Source organism: Bombina bombina, chromosome 1 (assembly GCF_027579735.1).
Source record: "Bombina bombina isolate aBomBom1 chromosome 1, aBomBom1.pri, whole genome shotgun sequence".
Classification (NCBI taxonomy): Eukaryota; Metazoa; Chordata; class Amphibia; order Anura; family Bombinatoridae; genus Bombina; species Bombina bombina.
This window is the reverse complement of record NC_069499.1, coordinates 643,726,340-643,753,982: the sequence shown is the minus strand read 5'-3', so window position 1 is coordinate 643,753,982 and position 27,643 is coordinate 643,726,340. Positions and strand designations below refer to the sequence as shown.

The window sequence follows — 27,643 nt, the reverse complement described above, 5'->3', positions numbered from 1 at the left end:
GTCATTGTAATGGAGAGCTGAATGGAGATTGCACGCAAGTGCTACCCTAACAGTAAATGTGCTTGTTCTTTAAATAATCAGCATTTTGTAAATATTTTCATATTTTTTCATGGAGGTGTTGCGGGCCGCACAAAATTAGGTTGCGGGCTGCATGAGGCCTATGGGTGGCCAGTTTGACACCCCTGCTTTAACCCCTTCAGTACCAGGAATTTCAGAGAAAAACTTGCCCAAAGCACCAGAGAATTTTTAGCATTTTTGCTATCACTCTATTTAAAAAGAAATAGAGCCTTTGTTTTTTTATTTACCTATCAAAACAATATATTTTTTAAGTAGTGCTTTAAATGGTATCCTTTTTTTAGTAGATTTTACAGAGTATGTAAATAAGTCGTTTGATACACAGCACCTATAGACACATAACAAATTATAATAGAGGCCTATAAATATTAAAAGTGGCAAGTTTCCCAAAAAAGATACAAAGTGGTGCCATCGGAAGCCAAAAAAAGTGCTACACTGTGCAAGAATACCCAAGCTTGAAGATAGCATCAACTTGTATAAAAAGATGTGGATATGATTGCTACTATTAAATGGGTCACATTTTAATGGGGTTATTTAAGCTTAACTGGAGCTTTTTGTAAGTATTTTAGATTTGTATAAGTTGAACTCGATGGACTTCAGTCTTTTTTCAACCTTATCTACTATGTTACTATGTTTACCAAGCGCCTGCCTAAAATAAGAGATAGGCTTTGGAGAGAGCTACATGCGCAGGAGGGAAAAAATGATGAAGTTGTGCCCAGCAGTATAATGACCCTTTACATGCAATGCTTTCAATGGTGATCATGGATTTAGCATACATTCCAAATGATTCTGCACAGAAATAACCATACAGAGCATTCACTGGTCAAAGAAACCTGAACAAGAACACAAGCAAATAGAGGATAATGAGAGAACAAGGTAAAGATTGGCCCAAGCAAGTAAAGAATATTGAGCGACTAAAAAAGATCCCGGAAATTAAAATGGAGATATTCCAAACGTATATTACCTTAAGTTGCTGTCCTCCATAACTTGTGATGTGTCTGGTCCTTCGCCATAAGACATCATACTTTCCTCATTATCCATTCCCATCCTGGTATTTTCTTGCATCATGTGGGGCTGTTTAGGCCGGATTCCTCCAGACTCAATGTCTGAGTCACTTCCACTCTCACTCAGATGAATGGCTGCACATTCAAACATATCACAAAAAACAGATTTTTTTTTTTTTTTTTAAAAATCAGAAAAAAAAAGGTATTTTGCCCATACCAGTTTGTATAGTAGTTGTACAACATCATTCATAAAATAAAAAATATATTTGTTTTTATTACAAATAGGGCAGGAAATTCAGGAATACCTAAGCTTTGAAGTATCAAATATGCTTCTATATATTAACCCCTTAAGGACCAGGCATTTAAGAGTAAAACTTACCCAAAAGACCAGATAATGTTTTTAGCATTTTTGCCATCGCTCCATTTAAACAGAAATAGAGCCTTGTGGTTTTTTATTTCCCAATCAAAACGATTATAATTTTTTTAGTAGACAACCCAAAGTATTAATCTAGGCCCATTTTGGTATATTTCATGCCACCATTCCACAGCCAGATGCAATCAAATTTAAAAAAAAAAAAAATGTTTAACTTTTTCCCAAACTTTGGGTTTCTTACTGAAATTGTTTACATACCACTTGTGCAGTCATGTCACAAATTGTTGTAAAAGCTTCTCTGGCATCCCCTTTGTTCAGAAATAGCAGACATATATGGCTTTGTCACTGCTTTTTGGTAATTAGAAGGCCGCTAATTGCAGCTGCACACCACACTTCTATTATTCCCGGCAGTGATGGTGTTAATCAGGTAGCTTGTAAGGTTAATTTTAGCTTTAGTGTAGAGATTACCCTCCCACCTGACACTTCCTACCCCTGATTCCTACCTGATCCCTCTCAAACAGCTCTCTTCTCTCCCTCACCACTCACTGGTCACCCCCATCTGAAGGTTTTGGCAGACAGTCTGCCAGTATGCAGTTTTAGACCTTTATTAAAAAATATTATTTTCTTCAGTGTATGATTACCCCCTTACCTTCCTACCTCCTTGATCCCTCCCAAAAATCTCTCTAACCCTCCCCCCTCTAACTAGTTTCCGCCATCTTAGGTACTGGCATCTGTCTGACAGTACCCAGTTTTCTATAATTTTTGCATTTTATACAATAAAAGAAAAAAACAACAATATTTTTAACTGTAGTGTAGCTGTCCCCCCCCTCATTTACCCCACCTTACCCTCCAAGATTGTTTCCCCTACCCTCTCTCTTTCAGCATTTATTATTAACATAGTTTAGCAATCCCACCCCCCTTCCCCCCCTCCAGTGATGGGCCGCCCACCCTCCTTCCTCCTAACCCTCCCACACCACTAACGATTGCCACCACCGCTGCCCAATGCAGAGAGGGACACAAAGTGTCTCTCTGCATCAGTAACTCTGCAACTTAATGAAAAGAGCCGGTCGTTAAGGGGTTAAAGAGACCCAGAAGTCACAAAAACATAATTTATGTAAGAATTTACCTGATAAATTAATTTCTTTCATATTGGCAAGAGTCCATGAGCTAGTGACGTATGGGATATACAATCCTACCAGGAGGGGCAAAGTTTCCCAAACCTCAAATGCCTATAAATACACCCCTCACCACACCCACAATTCAGTTTAACGAATAGCCAAGTAGTGGGGTGATAAAGAAAGGAGTAAAAAGCATCAAAAAGGAATTTGGAAATAATTGTGCTTTATACAAAAAAATCATAACCACCATAAAAAAGGGTGGGCCTCATGGACTCTTGCCAATATGAAAGAAATTAATTTATCAGGTAAATTCTTACATAAATTATGTTTTCTTTCATGTAATTGGCAAGAGTCTATGAGCTAGTGACATATGGGATATCAATACCCAAGATGTGGAACTCCACGCAAGAGTCACTAGAGAGGGAGGGATAAAAATAAACAACAGCCATTTTCCGCTGAAAAAATAATCCACAACCCAAAATATAAGTTTATTCTTTAAATGTCAAGAAAAACTTAAAACATAAGCAGAAGAATCAAACTGAAACAGCTGCCTGAAGAACTTTTCTATCAAAAAAGAAGCAAAAACATCAAAACGGTAGAATTTATTAAATGTATGTAAAGAAGACCAAGTTGCCGCTCTGCAAATTTGACCAACTGAAGCTTCATTCTTAAAAGCCCACGAAGTGGAAACTGATCTAGTAGATTGAGCTGTAATTCTCTGAATTCTCCAATAAGCTTGAAGAATCAAAAGCTTTAAGAAACCAAGGAAATAGCAGAAGTTTTCTGACCTTTCCTAGAACCAGAAAAGATAACAAATAGACTAGAAGTCTTTCTGAAATCTTTAGTAGCTTCAACATAATATTTCAAAGCTCTTACCACATCCAAAGAATGTAAAGATCTCTCCAGAGAATTCTTAGGATTAGGACACAACGAAGGGACAACAATTTCTCTACTAATGTTGTTGGAATTCACAACTTTAGGTAAAAATTTAAAAAAAGTCTGCAAAACTGCCTTATCCTGATGAAAATCAGAAAAGGAGACTCACAAGAAAGAGCAGATAATTCAGAAACTCTTCTAGCAGAAGAGATGGCCAAAAGGAACAATACTTTCCAAGAAAGTAATTTAATGTCCAGAGAATGCATAGGCTCAAATGGAGGAGCCTGTAAAGCCTTCAAAACCAAATTAAGACTCCAAGGAGGAGAGATTGATTTAATAACAGGTTTGATACGAACCAAAGCCTGAACAAAACAATGAATATCAGGAAGATTAGCAATTTTTATGTGAAACTGAACAGAAAGAGCAGAGATTTGTCCTTTCAAAGAACTTGCAGACAAACTCTTATCTAAACCATCCTGAAGAAACTGTAAAATTCTAGGAATTCTAAAAGAATGCCAAGAGAATTTATGAAAAGAACACCATGAAATGTAAGTCTTCCAAACTCGATAATAAATCTTTCTAGAGACAGATTTACGAGCCTGCAACATAGTATTAATCACTGAGTCAGAGAAACCTCTATGACTAAGCACTAAGCGTTCAATTTCCATACCTTCAAATTTAATGATTTGAGATCCTGATGGAAAAACGGGCCTTGAGATAGGTCTGGTCTTAACGGAAGTGTCCAAGGTTGGCAACTGGACATCCGAACAAAATCCGCATACCAAAACCTGCGTGGCCATGCTGGAGCCACCAACAGAACAAACGAACGCTCCACTATGATTTTGGAAATCACTCTTGGAAGAAGAACTAGAGGCGGAAAGATATAAGCAGGTTGATAACTCCAAGGAAGTGTCAACGCATCCACTGCTTCCGCCTGAGGATCCGTGGACCTGGACAGATACCTGGAAAGTTTCCTGTTTAGATGAGAAGCCATCAGATCTATTTCTGGAAGCCCCACATCTGAACAAACTGAAAAAAATACATCTGGGTGAAGAGACCACTCTCCCGGATGTAAAGTCTGGCGACTGAGATAATCCCCTTCCCAATTGTCTATACCTGGGATATGAACCGCAGAAATTAAACAGGAGCTGAATTCCGCCCAAGCAAGTATCCGAGATACTTCTTTCATAGCTTGAGGACTGTGAGTCCCACCTTTATGATTGACATGCGCCACGGTTGTGACATTGTCTGTCTGAAAACAAATAAACGGATCTCTCTTCAGAAGAGGCCAAAACTGAAGAGCTCTGAGAATCGCACGGAGTTCCAAAATATTGATTGGTAATCTCACCTCTTGAGATTTCCAAACCCCCTGCGCTGTCAGAGATCCCCAGACAGCTCCCCAACCTGAAAGACTTGCATCTGTTGTGATCACAGTCCAGGTTGGACGAACAATAGAGGCCCCTTGAACTAAACAATGGTGATCTAACCACCAAGTCAGAGATAGTCGAACATTGGGATTTAAGGATATTAATTGTGATATCTTTGTATAATCCCTGCACCACTGATTCAGCATACAAAACTGAAGAGGTCTCATGTGAAAACGAGCAAAGGGGATCGCGTCCAATGCTGCAGTCATGAGACCTAAAACCTCCATGCACATAGCTACTCAAGGGAATGACTGAGACTGAAGGTTCCGACAGACAGTAACCAATTTTAAACGTCTCTTGTCTGTTAGAGACAAAGTCATAGATACTGAATCTATTTGGAAACCTAAAAAGGTTACCTTTGTCTGAGGAGTCAAAGAACTTTTTGGTAAATTGATCCTACAACCATGTTTTTGAAGAAACAACACTAGTTGATTCATGTGAGATTCTGCAGAACGTAAAGACTGAGCAAGTACCAAAGATATCGTCCAAATAAGGAAACACCGCAATACCTCGCTCTCTGATTACAGAGAGTAGGGCACCGAGAACCTTTGAAAAGATCCTTGGAGCTGTCGCTAGGCAAAAAGGAAGAGCAACAAATTGGTAATGCTTGTCTAGAAAAGAGAATCTCAGGAACTGATAGTGATCTGGATGAATCGGAATATGAAGATATGCATCCTGTAAGTCTATTGTGGACATATAATGCCCTTGCTGAACAAAAGGCAGAATAGTCCTTATAGTCACCATTTTGAATGTTGGTATTCTCACATAAAGATTCAAAATTTTTAGATCCAGAACTGGTCTGAAAGAATTCTTCTTTGGGACAATGAATAGATTTGAATAAAACCCCAGACCCCGTTCCTGAAAAGGAACTGGCACAATTACTCCAGATACCTCCAGGTCTGAAACACACTTCAGGAAAGCCTGAGCCTTTTCTGGGTTCACTGAAATGCTTGAGAGAAAGAAACTTCTCACAGGCGGTCTTACTTTGAAACCTATTCTGTACCCTTGAGAAACAATGTTCTGAATCCAATGATTTTGGATTGAATTGATCCAAACATCCTTGAAAAATCTTAGTCTGCCCCCTACCAGCTGAGCTGGAATGAGGGGCGCACCTTCATGCGGACTTGGGGGCTGATTTAGATCTTTTAAATGGCTTGGATTTATTCCAGACTGAAGAAGGCTTCCAATTGGAAACCGTTCCCTTAGGTTTCTGTTCCTTATTTTGTCGAAAGGAACGAAAACGTTTGGAACCTTAAATTTACCCTTAGATTTTTTATCCTGAGGCAAAAAAGCTCCCTTCCCCCCAGTGACAGTTGAAATAATTGTATCCAACTGAGAACCAAATAATTTATTACCTTGGAAAGAGAGAGATAGCAACGTTGATTTAGAAGTCATATCAGCATTCCAAGATTTAAGCCATAAAGCTCTTCTAGCTAATATAGCTAAAGACACATATCTGACATCAAAAATGGCATCACAAATGAAATTATTAGCATGTTGAATTAACTTAACAATGCTATACACATTATTATCTGATACTTGGTTTCCAACCAAAAAGTTGAAGCAGCTGCAACATCAGCCAAAGAAATAGCAGGCCTAAGAAGATGACCTGAACATAAATAAGCCTTCCTTAGATAAGATTCAAGTTTCCTATCTAAAGGATCTTTAAAAGAAGTACTATCTGCCGTAGGAATAGTAGTATGTTTAGCAAGAGTAGAGATGGCCCCATCAACTTTGGGGATCTTTTCCCAAAACTCCAATCTATCAGACGGCAAAGGATGCAGTTTCTTAAACCTTGAAGAAGGAGTAAAAAGAAGTACCCAGTCTTTTCCATTCCCTAGAAATCAAATCGGAAATAGCATCAGGAGCTGGAAAAATCTCAGGAATAAACTACATGAGGTTTAAAAAACGAATTTAAACGTTTACTAATTTTAATATCAAGAGGACTAGTCTCCTCCATATCTAATGCAATCAACACCTCTTTTAATAAGGAACGAATATACTCCATTTTAAATAAGTATGAAGACTTGTCAGTGTCAATATCTGAGGCAGAATCTTCTGAACCAGATAGATCCTCATCAGAGATAGATAAATCAGAATGTTGTCGGTCATTTAAAAATTCATCAATCTTATGAGAAGTTTTAAAAGACCTTTACGTTTATTAGAAGGCGGTATGACAGACAAAGCCTTCTGAATGGAATTAGAAACACATTCTCTCACATTAATAGGAATATCCTGAGCATTAGATGTTCAAGGAACAGCAACAGGTAATGGATTATTACTAATGGAAATATTGTCTGCACGTAAAAGTTTGTTATGACAACTGTCACAAACTACAGCCGGAGGAACAGTTACCACAAGTTTACAACAAATGCACTTAACTTTGGTAGAACCGACATCAGGCAGCAGAATTCCAGTAGTAGATTCTGAGACAGGCTCAGATTGAGACATCTTGCAATATGTAAGAGAAAAAATAACATATAAAGCAAAATTATCAATTTCCTTGTATGACAGTTTCAGGAATGGGAAAAAAATGCAAACAAAATAAGCCTCTGGAAACCAGAAGCAAAAAGAAATAAAGTCTTAAATAATGTCAAAAGTTTGGCGCCAAGTATGACGCCCACAACTGACAAAATATTTTTTGGCGCCAAAAACGTCTGCAACAAACATGAGCATCATAGATGACGCAACCACGTGAAAACTCTGCGCCAACTAAGACGCCGAAAATGACGAAATTACGTCTACAAACGTAATTCTCGCGCCAAAAAAGACTCGCGCCAAGAATGACGCAATAAATTATAGCATTTTGCGCTCCCGCAAGCCTAACAGCCCGCAATTTAGAAAAGAGAGTCAATTTGAAAATTTCAGGTAAGAATTTTTTTTTTTTGTTTGTTTTATATGCATTTCCCAAAAAATGAAACTGACAGTCTGCAGAAAGGAAATATACTGATAAACCTGAATCATGGCAAATATAAGTACAAACATATATTTAGAACTTTATATTTAAAGTGCCAAACCATAGCTGAGAGTGTCTTAAAAAAAGGAAACATACTTACCAAAAGACACTCATCTACATAAAGTAGATAGCCAAACCAGTACTGAAACGAGAATCAGCAGAGGTAATGGTATATAAGAGTATATCGTCGATCTGAAAAGGGAGGTAGGAGATGAATCTCTACGACCGATAACAGAGAACCTATGAAATAGATCGCCGTTAGGATGACCATTGAATTCAATAGGTAATACTCCCTTCACATCCCTCTGTCATTCACTGCACTCTGAGAGGAAACCGGGCTTCAATATGCTGAGAAGCGCATATCAACATAGAAATCTAGCACAAACTTACTTCACCACCTCCATAGGAGGCAAAGTTTGTAAAACTGAATTGTGGGTGTGGTGGGGGGTGTATTTATAGGCATTTTGAGGTTTGGGAAACTTTACCCCTCCTGGTAGGAATGTATATCCCATACGTCACTAGCTCATGGACTCTTGCCAATTACATGAAAGAAATTGTTGTTTCATGTTTAAGACAGAGCATACAATTTTAAACAACATTACTTCCATTATCAAATTTGCTTCGCTCTCTTGGTATCCTTTGTTGAAGGAGGAACAATGCAGTACTGGGAGCTAGCTGTACACATCAGGTGAGCCAATGACAAGAGAGTACATTGGAATGTTGTTCAAATTTGCACATGCTATCTAAATCATGAACTTACTGCCCCTTTAAGCAAATTGCTGTTATTTAGTGGAAGGAGCATTAAAAATTAAAGTACTAAAAAACAGTTTAATTAAGTTCAGTAAAAAAACAAACAAAAAAAAAAACACAACAACAGTATACTTTCAGTTTTTATTTTGGTCCCCTTTCCTGAAATTTAACTCTAAAAATTCTTGGGATTTGAAATTCCACTAATTTTCTATAAAGTAATGGGTGTTTGATTTTAGGTTTTCCATTTACCTCTATCTCCCGCTGAGGACAATTATCGACAGATATAAAACATGCCAAAGAAAGAAAATGTCCACGCGAGACTGTAGAAGCTTTAACAGTACTATATTCCACACAACCTTGTTTGCACACACTAATTTACTGTAAATATCTAAATTGTTCTCAACAAAAACACGGTTCATAAATGGCAGCTCCCATTACTTCATAGAAATTCATTTCTTTCATATTAGCAAGAGTCCATGAGCTAGTGACGTATGGGATATACATTCCTACCAGGAGGGGCAAAGTTTCCCAAACCTCAAAATGCCTACAAATACACCCCTCACCACACCAACAAATCAGTTTAACGAATAGCCAAGAAGTGGGGTGATAAGAAAAAAGTGCGAAAGCATATAAAATAAGGAATTGGAATAATTGTGCTTTATACAAAAAAATCATAACCACCACAAAAAAGGGCGGGCCTCATGGACTCTTGCTAATATGAAAGAAATGAATTTATGAGGTAAGTTCTTACATAAATTATGTTTTCTTTCATGTAATTAGCAAGAGTCCATGAGCTAGTGACGTATGGGATAATGACTACCCAAGATGTGGATCTTTCCACGCAAGAGTCACTAGAGAGGGAGGGATAAAATAAAGACAGCCAATTCCTGCTGAAAATAATTCACTCCCAAAATAAAGTTTAATGAAAAACATGAACAGAAGATTCAAACTGAAACCGCTGCCTGAAGTACTTTTCTACCAAAAACTGCTTCAGAAGAAGAAAATACATCAAAATGGTAGAATTTAGTAAAAGTATGCAAAGAGGACCAAGTTGCTGCTTTGCAAATCTGATCAACCGAAGCTTCATTCCTAAATGCCCAGGAAGTAGAAACTGACCTAGTAGAATGAGCTGTAATCCTTTGAGGCGGAGTTTTACCCGACTCGACATAGGCATGATGAATTAAAGATTTCAACTAAGATGCCAAAGAAATGGCAGAAGCTTTCTGGCGTTTTCTAGAACCGGAAAAGATAACAAATAGACTAGAAGTCTTTCGGAAAGACTTAGTAGCTTCAACATAATATTTCAAAGCTCTAACAACATCCAAAGAATGCAACGATTTCTCCTTAGAATTCTTAGGATTAGGACATAATGAGGGAACCACAATTTTTCTACTAATGTTGTTGGAATTCACAACCTTAGGTAAAAATTCAAAAGAAGTTCGCAACACCGCCTTATCCTGATGAAAAATCAGAAAAGGAGACTCGCAAGAAAGAGCAGATAATTCAGAGACTCTTCTGGCAGAAGAGATCGCCAAAAGGAACAAAACTTTCCAAGAAAGTAATTTAATGTCCAATGAATGCATGGGTTCAAAAGGAGGAGCTTAAAGAGCCCCCAGAACCAAATTCAAACTCCAAGGAGGAGAAATTGACTTAATGAAAGGTTTTATACGAACCAAAGCATGTACAAAACAATGAATATCAGGAAGATTAGCAATCTTTCTGTGAAAAAGAACAGAAAGAGCAGAGATTTGTCCTTTCAAAGAACTTGCGGATAAACCTTTATCTAAACCATCCTGAAGAAACTGTAAAATTCTCGGAATTCTAAAAGAATGCCAAGAAAAATTATGAGAAAGACACCAAGAAATATAAGTCTTCCAGACTCTATAATATATCTCTCTAGATACAGATTTACAAGCCTGTAACATAGTATTAATCACAGAGTCAGAGAAACCTCTTTGACCAAGAATCAAGCGTTCAATCTCCATACCTTTAAATTTAAGGATTTGAGATCCTGATGGAAAAAAGGACCTTGCGACAGAAGGTCTGGTCTTAGCGGAAGAGTCCACGGATGGCAAGAGGCCATCCGGACAAGATCCGCATACCAAAACCTGTGAGGCCATGCCGGAGCTACCAGCAGAACAAACGAGCATTCCTTCAGAATCTTGGAGATTACTCTTGGAAGAAGAACTAGAGGCGGAAAGATATAGGCAGGATGATACTTCCAAGGAAGTGATAATGCATCTACTGCTTCCGCCTGAGGATCCCGGGATCTGGACAGATACCTGGGAAGTTTCTTGTTTAGATGAGACGCCATCAGATCTGTTTCTGGAAGCTCCCACATTTGAACAATCTGAAGAAATACCTCTGGGTGAAGAGACCATTCGCCCGGATGCAACGTTTGGCGACTGAGATAATCCGCTTCCCAATTGTCTATACCTGGGATATGAACCGCAGAGATTAGACAGGAGCTGGATTCCGCCCAAACCAGAATTTGAGATACTTCTTTCATAGCCAGAGGACTGTGAGTCCCTCCTTGATGATTGATGTATGCCACAGTTGTGACATTGTCTGTCTGAAAACAAATGAACGATTCTCTCTTCAGAAGAGGCCAAGACTGAAGAGCTCTGAAAATTGCACGGAGTTCCAAAATATTGATCGGTAATCTCACCTCCTGAGATTCCCAAACTCCTTGTGCCGTCAGAGATCCCCACACAGCTCGCCAACCTGTAAGACTTGCATCTGTTGAAATTACAGTCCAGGTCGGAAGAACAAAAGAAGCCCCCTGAATTAAACGATGGTGATCTGTCCACCACGTTAGAGAGTGTCGTACAATCGGTTTTAAGGATATTAATTGAGATATCTTTGTGTAATCCCTGCACCATTGATTCAGCATACAGAGCTGAAGAGGTCGCATGTGAAAACGAGCAAAGGGGATCGCGTCCGATGCAGCAGTCATAAGACCTAGAATTTCCATGCATAAGGCTACCGAAGGGAATGATTGTGACTGAAGGTTTCGACAAGCTGAAATCAATTTTAGACGTCTCTTGTCTGTCAAAGATAGAGTCATGGACACTGAATCTATCTGGAAACCCAGAAAGGTTACCCTTGTCTGAGGAATCAATGAACTTTTTAGTGAATTGATCCTCCAACCATGATCTTGAAGAAACAACACAAGTCGATTCGTATGAGATTCTGCTAAATGTAAAGACTGAGCAAGTACCAAGATATCGTCCAAATAAGGAAATACCACAATACCCTGTTCTCTGATTACAGACAGAAGGGCACCGAGAACCTTTGTAAAAATTCTTGGAGCTGTAGCTAGGCCAAACGGCAGAGCCACAAACTGGTAATGCTTGTCCAGAAAAGAGAATCTCAGGAACTGATAATGATCTGGATGAATCGGAATATGCAGATATGCATCCTGTAAATCTATTGTGGACATATAATGCCCTTGCTGAACAAAAGGCAAGATAGTCCTTACAGTTACCATTTTGAACGTTGGTATCCTTACATAACGATTCAATATTTTTAGATCCAGAACTGGTCTGAAGGAATTCTCCTTCTTTGGTACAATGAAGAGATTCGAATAAAACCCCAGCCCCTGTTCCAGAACTGGAACTGGCATAATTACTCCAGCCAACTCTAGATCTGAAACACATTTCAGAAATGCTTGAGCTTTCACTGGATTTACTGGGACACGGGAAAGAAAAAATCTCTTTGCAGGAGGTCTTATCTTGAAACCAATTCTGTACCCTTCTGAAACAATGTTCTGAATCCAAAGATTGTGAACAGAATTGATCCAAATTTCTTTGAAAAAATGTAACCTGCCCCCTACCAGCTGAGCTGGAATGAGGGCCGCACCTTCATGTGGACTTAGAAGCTGGCTTTGCTTTTCTAGAAGGCTTGGATTTATTCCAGACTGGAGATGGTTTCCAAACTGAAACTGCTCCTGAGGATGAAGGATCAGGTTTTTGTTCTTTGTTGAAACGAAAGGAACGAAAACGATTATTAGCCCTGTTTTTACCCTTAGATTTTTTATCCTGTGGTAAAAAAGTTCCTTTCCCACCAGTAACAGTTGAGATAATAGAATCCAACTGAGAACCAAATAATTTGTTACCCTGGAAAGAAATGGAAAGTAGAGTCGATTTAGAAGACATATCAGCATTCCAAGTTTTAAGCCATAAAGCTCTTCTAGCTAAAATAGCTAGAGACATAAACCTGACATCAACTCTGATAATATCAAAAATGGCATCACAGATAAAATTATTAGCATGTTGAAGAAGAAGAATATTATGAGAATCATGATCTGTTACTTGTTGCGCTAAAGTTTCCAACCAAAAAGTTGAAGCTGCAGCAACATCAGCCAAAGATATAGCAGGTCTAGGAAGATTACCTGAACACAGATAAGCTTTTCTTAGAAAGGATTCAATTTTCCTATCTAAAGGATCCTTAAACGAAGTACCATCTGACGTAGGAATAGTAGTACGTTTAGCAAGGGTAGAAATAGCCCCATCAACTTTAGGGATTTTGTCCCAAAATTCTAATCTGTAAGACGGCACAGGATATAATTGCTTAAAACGTTTAGAAGGGGTAAATGAATTACCCAAATTATTCCATTCTCTGGAAATTACTTCAGAAATAGCACCAGGAACAGGAAAAACTTCTGGAATAACCACAGGAGATTTAAAGACCTTATCTAAACGTTTAGATTTAGCATCAAGAGGACCAGAATCCTCAATTTCTAAAGCAATTAGTACTTCTTTAAGTAAAGAACGAATAAATTCCATTTTAAATAAATATGAAGATTTATCAGCATCAACCTCTGAGACAGAATCCTCTGAACCAGAAGAGTCATTAGAATCAGAATGATGATGTTCATTTAAAAATTCATCTGTATAAAGAGTTTTAAAAGATTTTTTATGTTTACTAGAAGGAGGAATAACAGACATAGCCTTCTTGATGGATTCAGAAACAAAATCTCTTATGTTATCAGAAACATTCTGAACATTAGATGTTGATGGAACTGCAACAGGTAATGGTACATTACTAAAGGAAATATTATCTGCATTAACAAGTTTGTCATGACAATTAATACAAACAACAGCTGGAGGAACAGCTACCAAAAGTTTACAGTAGATACACTTAGCTTTGGTAGTTCCAGCACCAGACAGCGATTTTCCTGAAGTATCTCAGATGCAACGTGAGACATCTTGCAATATGTAAGAGAAAAAACAACATATAAAGCAAAATTGATCAAATTCCTTAAATGACAGTTTCAGGAATGGGAAAAAATGCCAAGGAACAAGCTTCTAGTAACCAGAAGCAAAGAAAAATGAGACTTAAATAATGTGGAGACAAAAGCGACGCCCATATTTTTTTAGCGCCAAATAAGACGCCCACATTATTTGGCGCCTAAATGCTTTTGGCGCCAAAAATGACGCCACGTCCGGAACGCCAACATTTTTGGCGCAAAAGAACGTAAAAAATGACGCAACTTCCGGCGACACGTATGACGCCGGAAACAGAAAAGATTTTTTGCGCCAAAAAAGTCCGCGCCAAGAATGACGCAATAAAATGAAGCATTTTCAGCCCCCGCGAGCCTAACAACCCACAGGGAAAAAAGTCAAATTTTTAAGGTAAGAAAAATAATTGATTCAAGTGCATTATCCCAGATATGAAACTGACTGTCTGAAAATAAGGAATGTTGAACATCCTGAGTCAAGGCAAATAAATGTTTGAATACATATATTTAGAACTTTATTAAAAAAGTGCCCAACCATAGCTTAGAGTGTCACAGAAAATAAGACTTACTTACCCCAGGACACTCATCTACATGTTTGTAGAAAGCCAAACCAGTACTGAAACGAAAATCAGCAGAGGTAATGGTATATATAAGAGTATATCGTCGATCTGAAAAGGGAGGTAAGAGATGAATCTCTACAACCGATAACAGAGAACCTATGAAATAGACCCCGTAGAAGGAGATCATTGAATTCAAACAGGCAATACTCTCCTCACATCCCTCTGACATTCACTGCACGCTGAGAGGAAAACCAGGCTCCAACCTGCTGCGGAGCGCATATCAACGTAGAATCTAGCACAAACTTACTTCACCACCTCCATAGGAGGCAAAGTTTGTAAAACTGATTTGTCGGTGTGGTGAGGGGTGTATTTGTAGGCATTTTGAGGTTTGGGAAACTTTGCCCCTCCTGGTAGGAATGTATATCCCATACGTCACTAGCTCATGGACTCTTGCTAATTACATGAAAGAAATAACATGCTTTAACAAATTAGTATTTCATTTCTCTATTAGAATATTCCATTAAATCTGAAAAAAAAAATTTGGCCTCAAAATAAATAAGGCTTTTTTTAAATTAAATTGAAAAACATAATTTATGCTTACCTGATAAATTTATTTCTCTTGTAGTGTATCCAGTCCACGGATCATCCATTACTTATGGGATATTCTCCTTCCCAACAGGAAGTTGCAAGAGGATCACCCCAGCAGAGCTGCTATATAGCTCCTCCCCTCACTGTCATATCCAGTCATTCGACCGAAACAAGACGAGAAAGGAGAAACCATAGGGTGCAGTGGTGACTGTAGTTTAATTAAAATTTAGGCCTGCCTTAAAAGGACAGGGCGGGCCGTGAACTGGATACACTACAAGAGAAATACATTTATCAGGTAAGCATAAATTATGTTTTCTCCTGTTAAGTGTATCCAGTCCACGGATCATCCATTACTTATGGGATACCAATACCAAAGCTAAAGTACACGGATGATGGGAGGGACAAGGCAGGATTAAACGGAAGGAACCACTGCCTGAAGAACCTTTCTCCCAAAAACAGCCTCCGAAGAAGCAAAAGTATCAAATTTGTAAAATTTTGAAAAGGTGTGAAGCGAAGACCAAGTCGCAGCCTTGAAAATCTGTTCAACAGACGCCTCATTTTTAAAGGCCCAGGTGGAAGCCACAGCTCTAGTAGAATGAGCTGTAATCTTTTCAGGGGGCTGCTGTCCAGCAGTCTCATAGGCTAAGCGAATTATGCTCCGAAGCCAAAAGGAAAGAGAGGTTGCCAAAGCTTTTTGACCTCTCCTCTGTCCAGAGTAAGCGACAAACAGGGAAGATGTTTGGCGAAAATCTTTAGTAGCTTGTAAGTAAAACTTCAAGGCACGGACTACGTCCAGATTATGTAAAAGATGTTCCTTCTTTGAAGAAGGATTAGGACACAATGATGGAACAACAATCTCTTGATTGATATTCTTATTAGAAACCACCTTAGGTAAAAACCCAGGTTTGGTACGCAGAACTACCTTATCTGCATGAAAAATCAGATAAGGAGAATCACATTGTAAGGCAGATAGCTCAGAGACTCTTCGAGCCGAGGAAATAGCCATTAAAAACAGAACTTTCCAAGATAAAAGTTTAATGTCAATGGAATGAAGGGGTTCAAACGGAACTCCTTGAAGAACTTTAAGAACCAAGTTTAAGCTCCACGGGGGAGCAACAGTTTTAAACACAGGCTTAATTCTAACCAAAGCCTGACAAAATGCCTTGACGTCTGGAACCTCTGCCAGACGCTTGTGCAAAAGAATAGACAGAGCAGAAATCTGTCCTTTTAAAGAACTAGCTGATAGTCCTTTGTCCAAACCCTCTTGGAGAAAGGACAATATTCTAGGAATCCTAACCTTACTCCATGAGTAATTCTTGGATTCACACCAATAAAGGTATTTACGCCATATCTTATGGTAGATTTTCCTGGTGACAGGCTTTCGTGCCTGTATTAAGGTATCAATGACTGACTCGGAGAAGCCACGCCTTGATAGAATCAAGCGTTCAATCTCCATGCAGTCAGTCTCAGAGAAGTTAGATTTGGATGATTGAAGGGACCTTGTATTAGAAGGTCCTGTCTCAGAGGCAGAGTCCATGGTGGAAAGGATGACATGTCCACTAGGTCTGCATACCAGGTCCTGCGTGGCCACGCAGGCGCTATCAGAATCACCGATGCTCTCTCCTGCTTGATTTTGGAAATCAGTCGAGGGAGCAGAGGAAACGGTGGAAACACATAAGCCAGGTTGAAAAACCAAGGAGCTGCTAGAGCATCTATCAGCGTCGCTCCCGGATCCCTGGACCTGGATCCGTAACAAGGAAGCTTGGCGTTCTGGCGAGACGCCATGAGATCCAGTTCTGGTTTGCCCCAACGATGGACCAGTTGAGCAAACACCTCCGGATGGAGTTCCCACTCCCCTGGATGAAAAGTGACGACTTAGAAAATCCACCTCCCAGTTCTCTACGCCTGGGATGTGGATCGCTGACAGGTGGCAAGAGTGAGACTCTGCCCAGCGAATTATCTTTGAGACTTCTAACATCGCTAGGGAACTCCTGGTTCCCCCTTGATGGTTGATGTAAGCCACAGTCGTGATGTTGCCCGACTGAAACCTGATGAACCTCAGGGTTGCTAACTGAGGCCAAGCCAGAAGAGCATTGAATATTGCTCTTAACTCCAGAATATTGATTGGGAGGAGTCTCTCCTCCTGAGTCCACGATCCCTGAGCCTTCAGGGAGTTCCAGACTGCGCCCCAACCTAGAAGGCTGGCATCTGTTGTTACAATCGTCCAATCTGGCCTGCGAAAGGTCATACCCTTGGACAGATGGACCCGAGATAACCACCAGAGAAGAGAATCTCTGGTCTCTTGATCCAGATTTAGTATAGGGGACAAATCTGAGTAATCCCCATTCCACTGACTTAGCATGCATAATTGCAGCGGTCTGAGATGCAGGCGCGCAAATGGCACTATGTCCATTGCCGCTACCATTAAGCCGATTACTTCCATGCACTGAGCCACTGACGGACGTGGAATGGAATGAAGGACACGGCAAGCATTTAGAAGTTTTGATAACCTGGACTCCGTCAGGTAAATCTTCATCTCTACAGAATCTATAAGAGTTCCTAGGAAGGGGACTCTTGTGAGTGGGGATAGAGAACTCTTTTCCACGTTCACTTTCCACCCGTGCGACCTCAGAAATGCCAGAACTATCTCTGTATGAGACTTGGCAATTTGAAAGCTTGACGCCTGTATCAGGATGTCGTCTAGATACGGAGCCACCGCTATGCCTCGCGGTCTTAGAACCGCCAGAAGTGAGCCCAGAACCTTTGTAAAAATTCTCGGGGCTGTGGCCAACCCGAAGGGAAGAGCTACAAATTCGTAATTCCTGTCTAGAAAGGCAAACCTTAGGAACCGATGATGATCTTTGTGAATCGGTATGTGAAGGTAGGCATCCTTTAAGTCCACTGTGGTCAAGTACTGACCCTCTTGGATCATGGGTAGGATGGTCCGAATAGTTTCCATTTTGAATGATGGAACTCTGAGGAATTTGTTTAAGATCTTTAGATCCAAGATTGGTCTGAAGGTTCCCTCTTTCTTGGGAACCACAAACAGATTTGAATAAAATCCCTGTCCCTGTTCCGTCCGTGGAACTGGATGGATCACTCCCATTACTAGGAGGTCTTGCACACAGCTTAGGAATGCCTCTTTCTTTATCTGGTTTGCTGATAACCTTGAAAGATGAAATCTCCCTTGTGGAGGAAAAGCTTTGAAGTCCAGAAGATATCCCTGAGATATGATCTCCAACGCCCAGGGATCCTGAACATCTCTTGCCCACGCCTGGGCGAAGAGAGAAAGTCTGCCCCCTACTAGATCTGTTTCCGGATAGGGGGCCGTCCCTTCATGCTGTCTTGGGGGCAGCAGCAGGCTTTCTGGCCTGCTTGCCCTTGTTCCAGGACTGGTTAGGTTTCCAGGCCTGTCTTGAATGAGCAACAGTTCCCTCTTGTTTTGAAGCGGAGGAAGTTGATGCTGCTCCTGCCTTGAAATTTAGAAAGGCACGAAAATTAGACTGTTTGGCCTTTGATTTGGCCCTGTCCTGAGGAAGGGTATGACCCTTGCCTCCTGTAATGTCAGCAATAATTTGCTTCAAGCCAGGCCCGAATAAGGTCTGCCCTTTGAAAGGAATGTTGAGTAACTTAGACTTTGAAGTTACGTCAGCTGACCAGGATTTAAGCCATAACGCCCTGCGCGCCTGGATGGCGAATCCGGAATTCTTAGCCGTTAGTTTAGTCAAATGAACAATGGCATCAGAAACAAATGAGTTAGCTAGCTTAAGCGTTCTAAGCTTGTCCATAATTTCATCCAATGGGGCTGTACGGATGGCCTCTTCTAGGGCCTCAAACCAGAATGCCGCCGCAGCAGTGACAGGCGCAATGCATGCAAGGGGCTGTAGAATAAAACCTTGTTGAATAAACATTTTCTTAAGGTAACCCTCTAATTTTTTATCCATTGGATCTGAAAAAGCACAACTGTCCTCAACCGGGATAGTGGTACGCTTTGCTAAAGTAGAAACGGCTCCTTCCACCTTAGGGACCGTCTGCCATAAGTCCCGTGTAGTGGCGTCTATTGGAAACATTTTTCTAAATATAGGAGGTGGGGAAAAGGGCACACCGGGTCTATCCCACTCCTTGGTAATAATTTCTGTAAGCCTTTTAGGTATAGGAAAAACGTCAGTACACACCAGCACCGCATAGTATCTATCCAGCCTACACAATTTCTCTGGAATTGCAACTGTGTTACAGTCATTCAGAGCAGCTAATACCTCCCCAAGCAATACACGGAGGTTCTCAAGCTTAAATTTAAAATTAGAAATCTCTGAATCAGGTTTCCCCGAGTCAGAGATGTCACCCACAGAATGAAGCTCTCCGTCCTCATGTTCTGCATACTGTGACGCAGTATCAGACATGGCTCTTACAGCATTTGCGCGCTCTGTATCTCTCCTAACCCCAGAGCTATCGCGCTTGCCCCTTAATTCAGGCAATCTAGATAATACCTCTGACAGGGTATTATTCATGATTGCAGCCATGTCCTGCAAAGTAATCGCTATGGGCGTCCCTGATGTACTTGGCGCCATATTAGCGTGCGTCCCTTGAGCGGGAGGCGAAGGGTCTGACACGTGGGGAGAGTTAGTCGGCATAACTTCCCCCTCGACAGAACCCTCAGGTGATAATTCTTTTATAGATAAAGACTGATCTTTACTGTTTAAGGTGAAATCAATACATTTAGTACACATTCTCCTATGGGGCTCCACCATGGCTTTCAAACATAATGAACAAGTAGGTTCCTCTGTATCAGACATGTTTAAACAGACTAGCAATGAGACTAGCAAGCTTGGAAAACACTTTAAAACAAGTTTACAAGCAATATAAAAAACGCTACTGCGCCTTTAGGAAAAACAAATTTTGTCAAAATTTGAAATAACAGTGAAAAAAGGCAGTTACACTAACAAAATTTTTACAGTGTATGTAACAAGTTAGCAGAGCATTGCACCCACTTGCAAATGGATGATTAACCCCTTAATACCAAAAACGGAATAACAAATGACAAAAACGTTTTTTAAACAGTCACAACAACTGCCACAGCTCTACTGTGGCTTTTTACCTCCCTCAATACGACTTTTGAAGCCTTTTGAGCCCTTCAGAGGAGTCCTGGATCATGCAGGAAGAAGCTGGATGTCTGTGTCTGTAATTTTTGCTGCGCAAAAAAGCGCTAAAATAGGCCCCTCCCACTCATATTACAACAGTGGAAAGCCTCCAGGAACTGTTTCTATGCAAATTCAAGCCAGCCATGTGGAAAAAACTAGGCCCCAAGAAGTTTTATCACCAAACATATATAAAAAACGATTAAACATGCCAGCAAACGTTTTAAAAACAGAATTTATGTTTACCTGATAAATTACTTTCTCCAACGGTGTGTCCGGTCCACGGCGTCATCCTTACTTGTGGGATATTCTCTTCCCCAACAGGAAATGGCAAAGAGCCCAGCAAAGCTGGTCACATGATCCCTCCTAGGCTCCGCCTTCCCCAGTCATTCGACCGACGTAAAGGAGGAATATTTGCATAGGAGAAATCATATGATACCGTGGTGACTGTAGTTAAAGAAAATAAATCATCAGACCTGATTAAAAAACCAGGGCGGGCCGTGGACCGGACACACCGTTGGAGAAAGTAATTTATCAGGTAAACATAAATTCTGTTTTCTCCAACATAGGTGTGTCCGGTCCACGGCGTCATCCTTACTTGTGGGAACCAATACCAAAGCTTTAGGACACGGATGATGGGAGGGAGCAAATCAGGTCACCTAGATGGAAGGCACCACGGTTTGCAAAACCTTTCTCCCAAAAATAGCCTCAGAAGAAGCAAAAGTATCAAATTTGTAAAATTTGGTAAAAGTGTGCAGTGAAGACCAAGTCGCTGCCTTACATATCTGATCAACAGAAGCCTCGTTCTTAAAGGGCCCATGTGGAAGCCACGGCCCTAGCGGAATGAGCTGTGATTCTTTCAGGAGGCTGCCGTCCGGCAGTCTCATAAGCCAATCTGATGATGCTTTTAAGCCAAAAAGATAGAGAGGTAGAAGTTGCTTTTTGACCTCTCCTTTCACCAGAATAAACAACAAACAAGGAAGATGTTTGTCTGAAATCCTTTGTAGCATCTAAATAGAATTTTAGAGCACGGACAACGTCCAAATTGTGTAACAAACGTTCCTTCTATGAAACAGGATTCAGACACAAAGAAGGTACAACTATCTCCTGGTTAATATCTTTGTTGGAAACAACCTTCGGAATAAAACCAGGCTCAGTACGTAAAACCACCTTATCTGCATGGACCAGATAGGGCGGAGAACACTGCAGAGCAGATAACTCAGAAACTCTTCTAGCGGAAGAAATTGCAACCTAAAACAAAACTTTCCAAGATAATAACTTAATATCTACGGAATGTAAGGGTTCAAACGGAACCCCTTGAAGAACTGAAAGAACTAGATTAAGACTCCAGGGAAGAGTCAAAGGTCTGTAAACAGGCTTGATTCTAACCAGAGCCTGAACAAACGCTTAAACGTCTGGCACAGCTGCCAGCCTTTTGTGAAGTAAAACAGATAAAGCAGAGATCTGTCCCTTCAGAGAACTCGCAGAAAATCCTTTCTACAAACCTTCTTGTAGAAAGGAAAGAATCTTAGGAATTTTTATCTTGTTCCATGGGAATCCTTTAGATTCACACCAACAGATATATTTTTTCCATATATTATGGTAAATTTTTCTAGTTACAGGCTTTCTAGCCTGAATAAGAGTATCTATTACAGAATCTGAAAACCCACGCTTTGATAAAATCAAGCGTTCAAACTCCAAGCAGTCAGTTGGAAGAAAACCAGATTCGGATGTTCGAATGGACCCTGAATAAGAAGGTCCTGTCTCAAAGGTAGCTTCCATGGTGGAGCCGATGTCACATTCACCAGGTCTGCATACCAAGTCCTGCGTGGCCACACAGGAACTATCAAGGTCACCGAAGCCCTCTCCAGATTGATCCTGGCTACCAGCCTGGGAATGAGAGGAAACGGTGGGAATACATAAGCTAGGTTGAAGATCCAAGGTGCTACTATTCTATCCAATAGAGTCGCCTTGGGATCCCTGGATTTGGACCCGTAACAAGGGACCATGAAGTTCTGACGAGAGGCCATCAGAACCATGTCTGGAATGCCCCATAATTGAGTTATTTGGGCAAAGATTTCCAGATGGAGTTCCCACTCCCCCGGATGCTCCTCCATCGCCAGGGAACTCCTTGTTACCCCCTGATGGTTGATATATGTAACAGTCGTCATGATGTCTGATTGAAACCTTATGAATTTGGCCTTTGCTAGTCGAGGCCAAGCCTTGAGAGCATTGAATATCGCTCTCAGTTCCATTATGTTTATCGGGAGAAGAGAGTCTTCCCGAAACCATAGACCCTGAGTTTTCAGGGGTTCCCAGACCGCGCCCCAGCCCACCAGACTGGCGTCGGTCGTGACAATGACCTATTCTGGTCTGCGGAAGCTCATACCCTGTGACAGGTTGTCCAGGGTCAGCCACCAACGGAGTGAATCTCTGGTTATTTGATCTACTTGTATCGTCGGAGACAAGTCTGTATAATCCCCATTCCACTGTCTGAGCATGCACAGGTGCAATGGTCTTAGATGAATTCGTGCAAAAGGAACTATGTCCATTGCCGCAACCATCAAACCTATTACTTCCATGGACTGCGCTATGGAAGGAAGAAGAACAGAATGAAGTACCTGACAAGAGCTTAGAAGTATTGATTTTCTGGCCTCTGTCAGAAAAACCTTCATTTCTAAGGAAACTATTATTGTTCCCAAGAAGGGAACTCTTGTTGACGGGGACAGAGAACTTTTTTCTATGTTCACTTTCCACCTGTGAGATCTGAGAAAGGCTAGTACAATGTCCGTATGAGCCCTTGCTTTTGACAGAGACGACACTTGAATCAGGATGTCGTCCAAGTAAGGTACTACTGCAATGCCCCTTGGTCTTAGCACCGCTAGAAGGGACCCTAGTACCCTTGTGAAAATCCTTGGAGCAGTGGCTAATCCGAATGGAAGTGCCACAGGTAATGCTTGTCCAGAAAGGCGAACCTTAGGAACCGAAAATGTTCCTTGTGGATAGGAATACGTAGGTACGCATCCTTTAAGTCCACCGTGGTCATGAATTGACCTTCCTGGATGGTAGGAAGGATCGTTCGAATGGTTTCCATTTTGAATGATGAAACCCTTAGAAACTTGTTTAGAATCTTGAGATCTAAAATAGGTCTGAATGTTCCCTCTTTTTTGGGAATTATGAACAGGTTGGAGTAAAAACCCATCCCTTGTTCTCCTAATGGAACAGGATGAATCACTCCCATGCTTAACAGGTCTTCTACACAGTGTAAGAATGCCTGTTCGAAGATAATTGAGACCCGTGGAACCTTCCCCTTGGGGGTAGTTCCCTGAATTCCAGGAGATAACCTTGAGAAACTATTTCTAGCGCCCAAGGATCCTGAACATCTCTTGCCCCAGCCTGAGCAAAGAGAGAAAGTCTGCCCCCCACCAGATCCTTCCCAGATCGGGGGCCAACACTTCCTGCTGTTTTGGTAGCAGTGGCAGGTGACTTGGCCTGCTTACCCTTGTTCCAGCCTTGCATCGGCCTCCAGGCTGGCTTGGTTTGAGAAGTATTACCCTCTTGCTTAGAGGGTGTAGAATTTGAGGCTGGTCCGTTTCAGCGAAAGGGACGAAAATTTGGCTTCTTTTTAGCCTTAAAAGACCTATCCAGAGGAAGGGCGTGGCCCTTTCCCTCTGAAATAATCTCTTTCAAGTCAGGGCCAAACAGTGTTTTACCCTTGAAAGGGATGTTAAGCAAAAGCGCTCTGCGCGCCACGATAGCAAACCCTGAATTATTCGCCGCTAATCTAGCTAATTGCAAAGCGGCATCTAAAATAAAAAAGAGTTAGATCATTTAAGAGCTTGAACTCTGTCCAAAACCTCCTCGTACGAAGATTCTTTATTGAGCGACTTTTCTAGTTCTTCGAACCAGAAACACGCAGCTGAAGTGACAGGAACAATGCATGAAATTGGTTGTAGAAGGTAACCTTGCTGAACAAACATCTTTTTAAGCAAACCCTCTAACCTTTAATCCATAGGATCTTGAAAGCACAACTATCTTCTATAGGAATAGAAGTGCGTTTGTTTAGAGTAGAAACCGCCCCCTCGACCTTGGGGACTGTATGCTATAAGTCCTTTCTGGGGTCGACTATAGGAACTAATTTCTTAAATATAGGGGGAGGACAAAAGGTATGCCGGGCCTTTCCCACTCCTTATTTACTATGTCCGCCACCCGCTTGGGTATAGGACAAACATCGGGGGGCACCGGAACCTCTAGGAACTTGTCCATCTTACCTAATTTCTCTGGAATGACCAAATTGTCACAATCATCCAGAGTAGATAATACCTCCTTAAGTAGTGCGTGGAGATGTTGAAATTTAAATTTAAAAGTTACAATATCAGGTTCTGCTTGTTGAGAAATTTTCCCTGAATCTGAAATTTCTCCCTCAGACAAAACCTCCCTCCTGGCCTCTTCAGATAGGTGTGAGGGTATGTCAGAACAGATATCATCAGCGTCCTCTTGCTCTTCAGTGTATAAAACAGAGCAATCACGCTTTCTCTGATAAGTAGGCATTTTGGAAAAAATGCATGCAATAGAATTATCCATTACAGCCATTAATTGTTGTATGGTAATAAGTATTGGCGCACTAGATGTACTAGGGGCCTCTTGTGTGGGCAAAACTGGTGTAGACACAGAAGGGGATGATGCAGTACCATGCTTACTCCCCTCATTTTTTAGGAATCATCTTGGGCAATATCATATCTATGGCATTATTATCCCTACTTTGTTTGGACATTATGACACAAATATATCACATATATTTAAATGGGGAGACACATTGGCTTTCATACATATAGAACATCGTTATCTGATGGTTCAGACATGTTAAACAGGCTTAACCTTGTGAACAAAGCACAAAAAACGTTTTACAATAAAACCGTTACTGTCCCTTTAAATTTCAAACTAAACACACTTTATTACTGAATATGTGAAAAAGTATGAAGGAATTGTTCAAATTTCACCAAAATTTCACCACAGTAACTTAAAGCCTTAAAAGTATTGCACACCAAATTTGAAAGCTTTAACCCTTAAAATAACGGAACCGGAGCCGTTTTTACATTTAACCCCTATACAGTCCCAGGTATCTGCTTTGCTGAGACCCAACCAAGCCCAGAGGGGAATACGATACCAAATGATGCCTTCTATAAGCTTTTTCAGTGGTTCTTAGCTCCTCACACATGCATCTGCATGCCATGCTTTCCAAAAACAACTGCGCATTAGAGGCGCGAAAATGAGGCTCTGTCTATGACTAGAAAAGGCCCCCAGTGAAAAAGGTGTCCAATACAGTGCCTGCCGTTTTTATTAAAACAATCCCCAAGATTTAACAACTATTAAAAGTAATAATCTGCCAAATATACTTAGTAAAGTAATCGTTTTAGCCCAGAAAAATGTCTACCAGTTTTTTAAGCCCTAATGAAGCCCTTTATTCTTTTACTTAAACTAAGAAAATGGCTTACCGGTTCCCATAGGGAAAATGACAGCTTCCAGCATTACCGAGTCTTGTTAGAAATGTGTCATACCTCAAGCAGCAAAAGTCTGCTCACTGTTTCCCCCAACTGAAGTTAATTCCTCTCAACAGTCCTGTGTGGAAACAGCCATCGATTTTAGTAACGGTTGCTAAAATCATTTTCCTCTTACAAACAGAAATCTTCATCTCTTTCCTGTTTCAGAGTAAATAGTACATACCAGCACTATTTTAAAATAACAAACTCTTGATTGAAGAATAAAAACTACATTTAAACACCAAAAAACTCTAAGCCATCTCCGTGGAGATGTTGCCTGTACAACGGCAAAGAGAATGACTGGGGAAGGCGGAGCCTAGGAGGGATCATGTGACCAGCTTTGCTGGGCTCTTTGCCATTTCCTGTTGGGGAAGAGAATATCCCACAAGTAAGGATGACGCCGTGGACCGGACACACCTATGTTGGAGAAATACACTTTTATAAGAGTATGTATCTCTATTAATAAGCCTGATACCAGTCGCTATCACTGCATTTAAGGCTTTACTTACATTACTTCGGTATCAGCAGCATTTTCTAGCAAATTCCATTCCCTAGAAAAATAATTTAACTGCACATACCTGATTGCAGGAAAACCTGCACGCTATTCCCCCTCTGAAGTTACCTCACTCCTCAGAATATGTGAGAACAGCAAAGGATCTTAGTTACTTCTGCTAAGATCATAGAAAACGCAGGCAGATTCTTCTTCTAAATACTGCCTGAGATAAACAGTACACTCCGGTACCATTTAAAAATAACAAACTTTTGATTGAAGAAATAAACTAAGTATAAAACACCACAGTCCTCTTACGACCTCCATCTTTGTTGAGAGTTGCAAGAGAATGACTGGATATGACAGTGAGGGGAGGAGCTATATAGCAGCTCTGCTGGGGTGATCCTCTTGCAACTTCCTGTTGGGAAGGAGAATATCCCATAAGTAATGGATGATCCGTGGACTGGATACACTTAACAAGAGAAAGCATATTTGTGTTTTAACTCTACAAATAAAATTTGTATTTTACATTTACAAATAAAACATTTACAGTCTCAAATTAGTTTTTCTTTCTTTTTATGAAAATAAATTTAGATACAAGATCCAATTGAGTTACACTTACATTACTTTAAAATATTTTTGGATATTAATTCACAAAAACATAATTTATGTAAGAACTTACCTGATAAATTAATTTCTTTCATAGTGGCAAGAGTCCATGAGCTAGTGACGTATGGGATATACATTCCTACATGGAGGGGGCAAAATTTCCCAAACCTCAAAATGCCTATAAATACACTTACCAGCTCACCTCAAGTGAAGTGTATAAAAAAGAGTAAAAAGCATACAAAAAGAGGAACTGGAAAAAATAATGTACTTTATAACAAAAAAATCATAAGCACAAAAAATAAGGTGGGTCTCATGGACTCTTGCCACTATGAAAGAAATTAATTTATCAGGTAAGTTCTTACATAAAACATAATTTATGTAAGAACTTACCTGATAAATTCATTTCTTTCATATTAGCAAGAGTCCATGAGCTAGTGACGTATGGGATATACATTCCTACCAGGAGGGGCAAAGTTTCCCAAACCTCAAAATGCCTATAAATACACCCCTCACCACACCCACAAATCAGTTTAACGCATAGCCAAGAAGTGGAGTGATAAGAAAAAAGTGCGAAAGCATAAAAAATAAGGAATTGGAATAATTGTGCTTTATACAAAAAAATCATAACCACCACAAAAAAAGGGTGGGCCTCATGGACTCTTGCTAATATGAAAGAAATGAATTTATCAGGTAAGTTCTTACATAAATTATGTTTTCTTTCATGTAATTAGCAAGAGTCCATGAGCTAGTGACGTATGGGATAATGACTACCCAAGATGTGGATATTCCACGCAAGAGTCACTAGAGTTTAAATCTTATAATGAAAAAAAATGAAATTATAAGCAGAAGAATCAAACTGAAACAGCTGCCTGAAGTACTTTTCTACCAAAAACTGCTTCA

At 40.4% G+C, this 27,643-nt stretch overlaps 1 protein-coding gene across 2 annotated transcripts in view; it reads right to left on the bottom strand.

Annotated features, from left to right (window-relative positions):
• The window catches only part of TAF1 (TATA-box binding protein associated factor 1), a 239,984-nt gene that overhangs the window by 85,760 nt on the left and 126,581 nt on the right, over positions 1–27,643 (bottom strand). For both annotated transcript variants that reach the window (XM_053699102.1, XM_053699103.1), the window contains exon 39: positions 1,040–1,214. In XM_053699102.1, the coding sequence (XP_053555077.1) occupies positions 1,040–1,214 (175 nt within the window). The remainder of the gene's footprint in view (positions 1–1,039; positions 1,215–27,643) is intronic.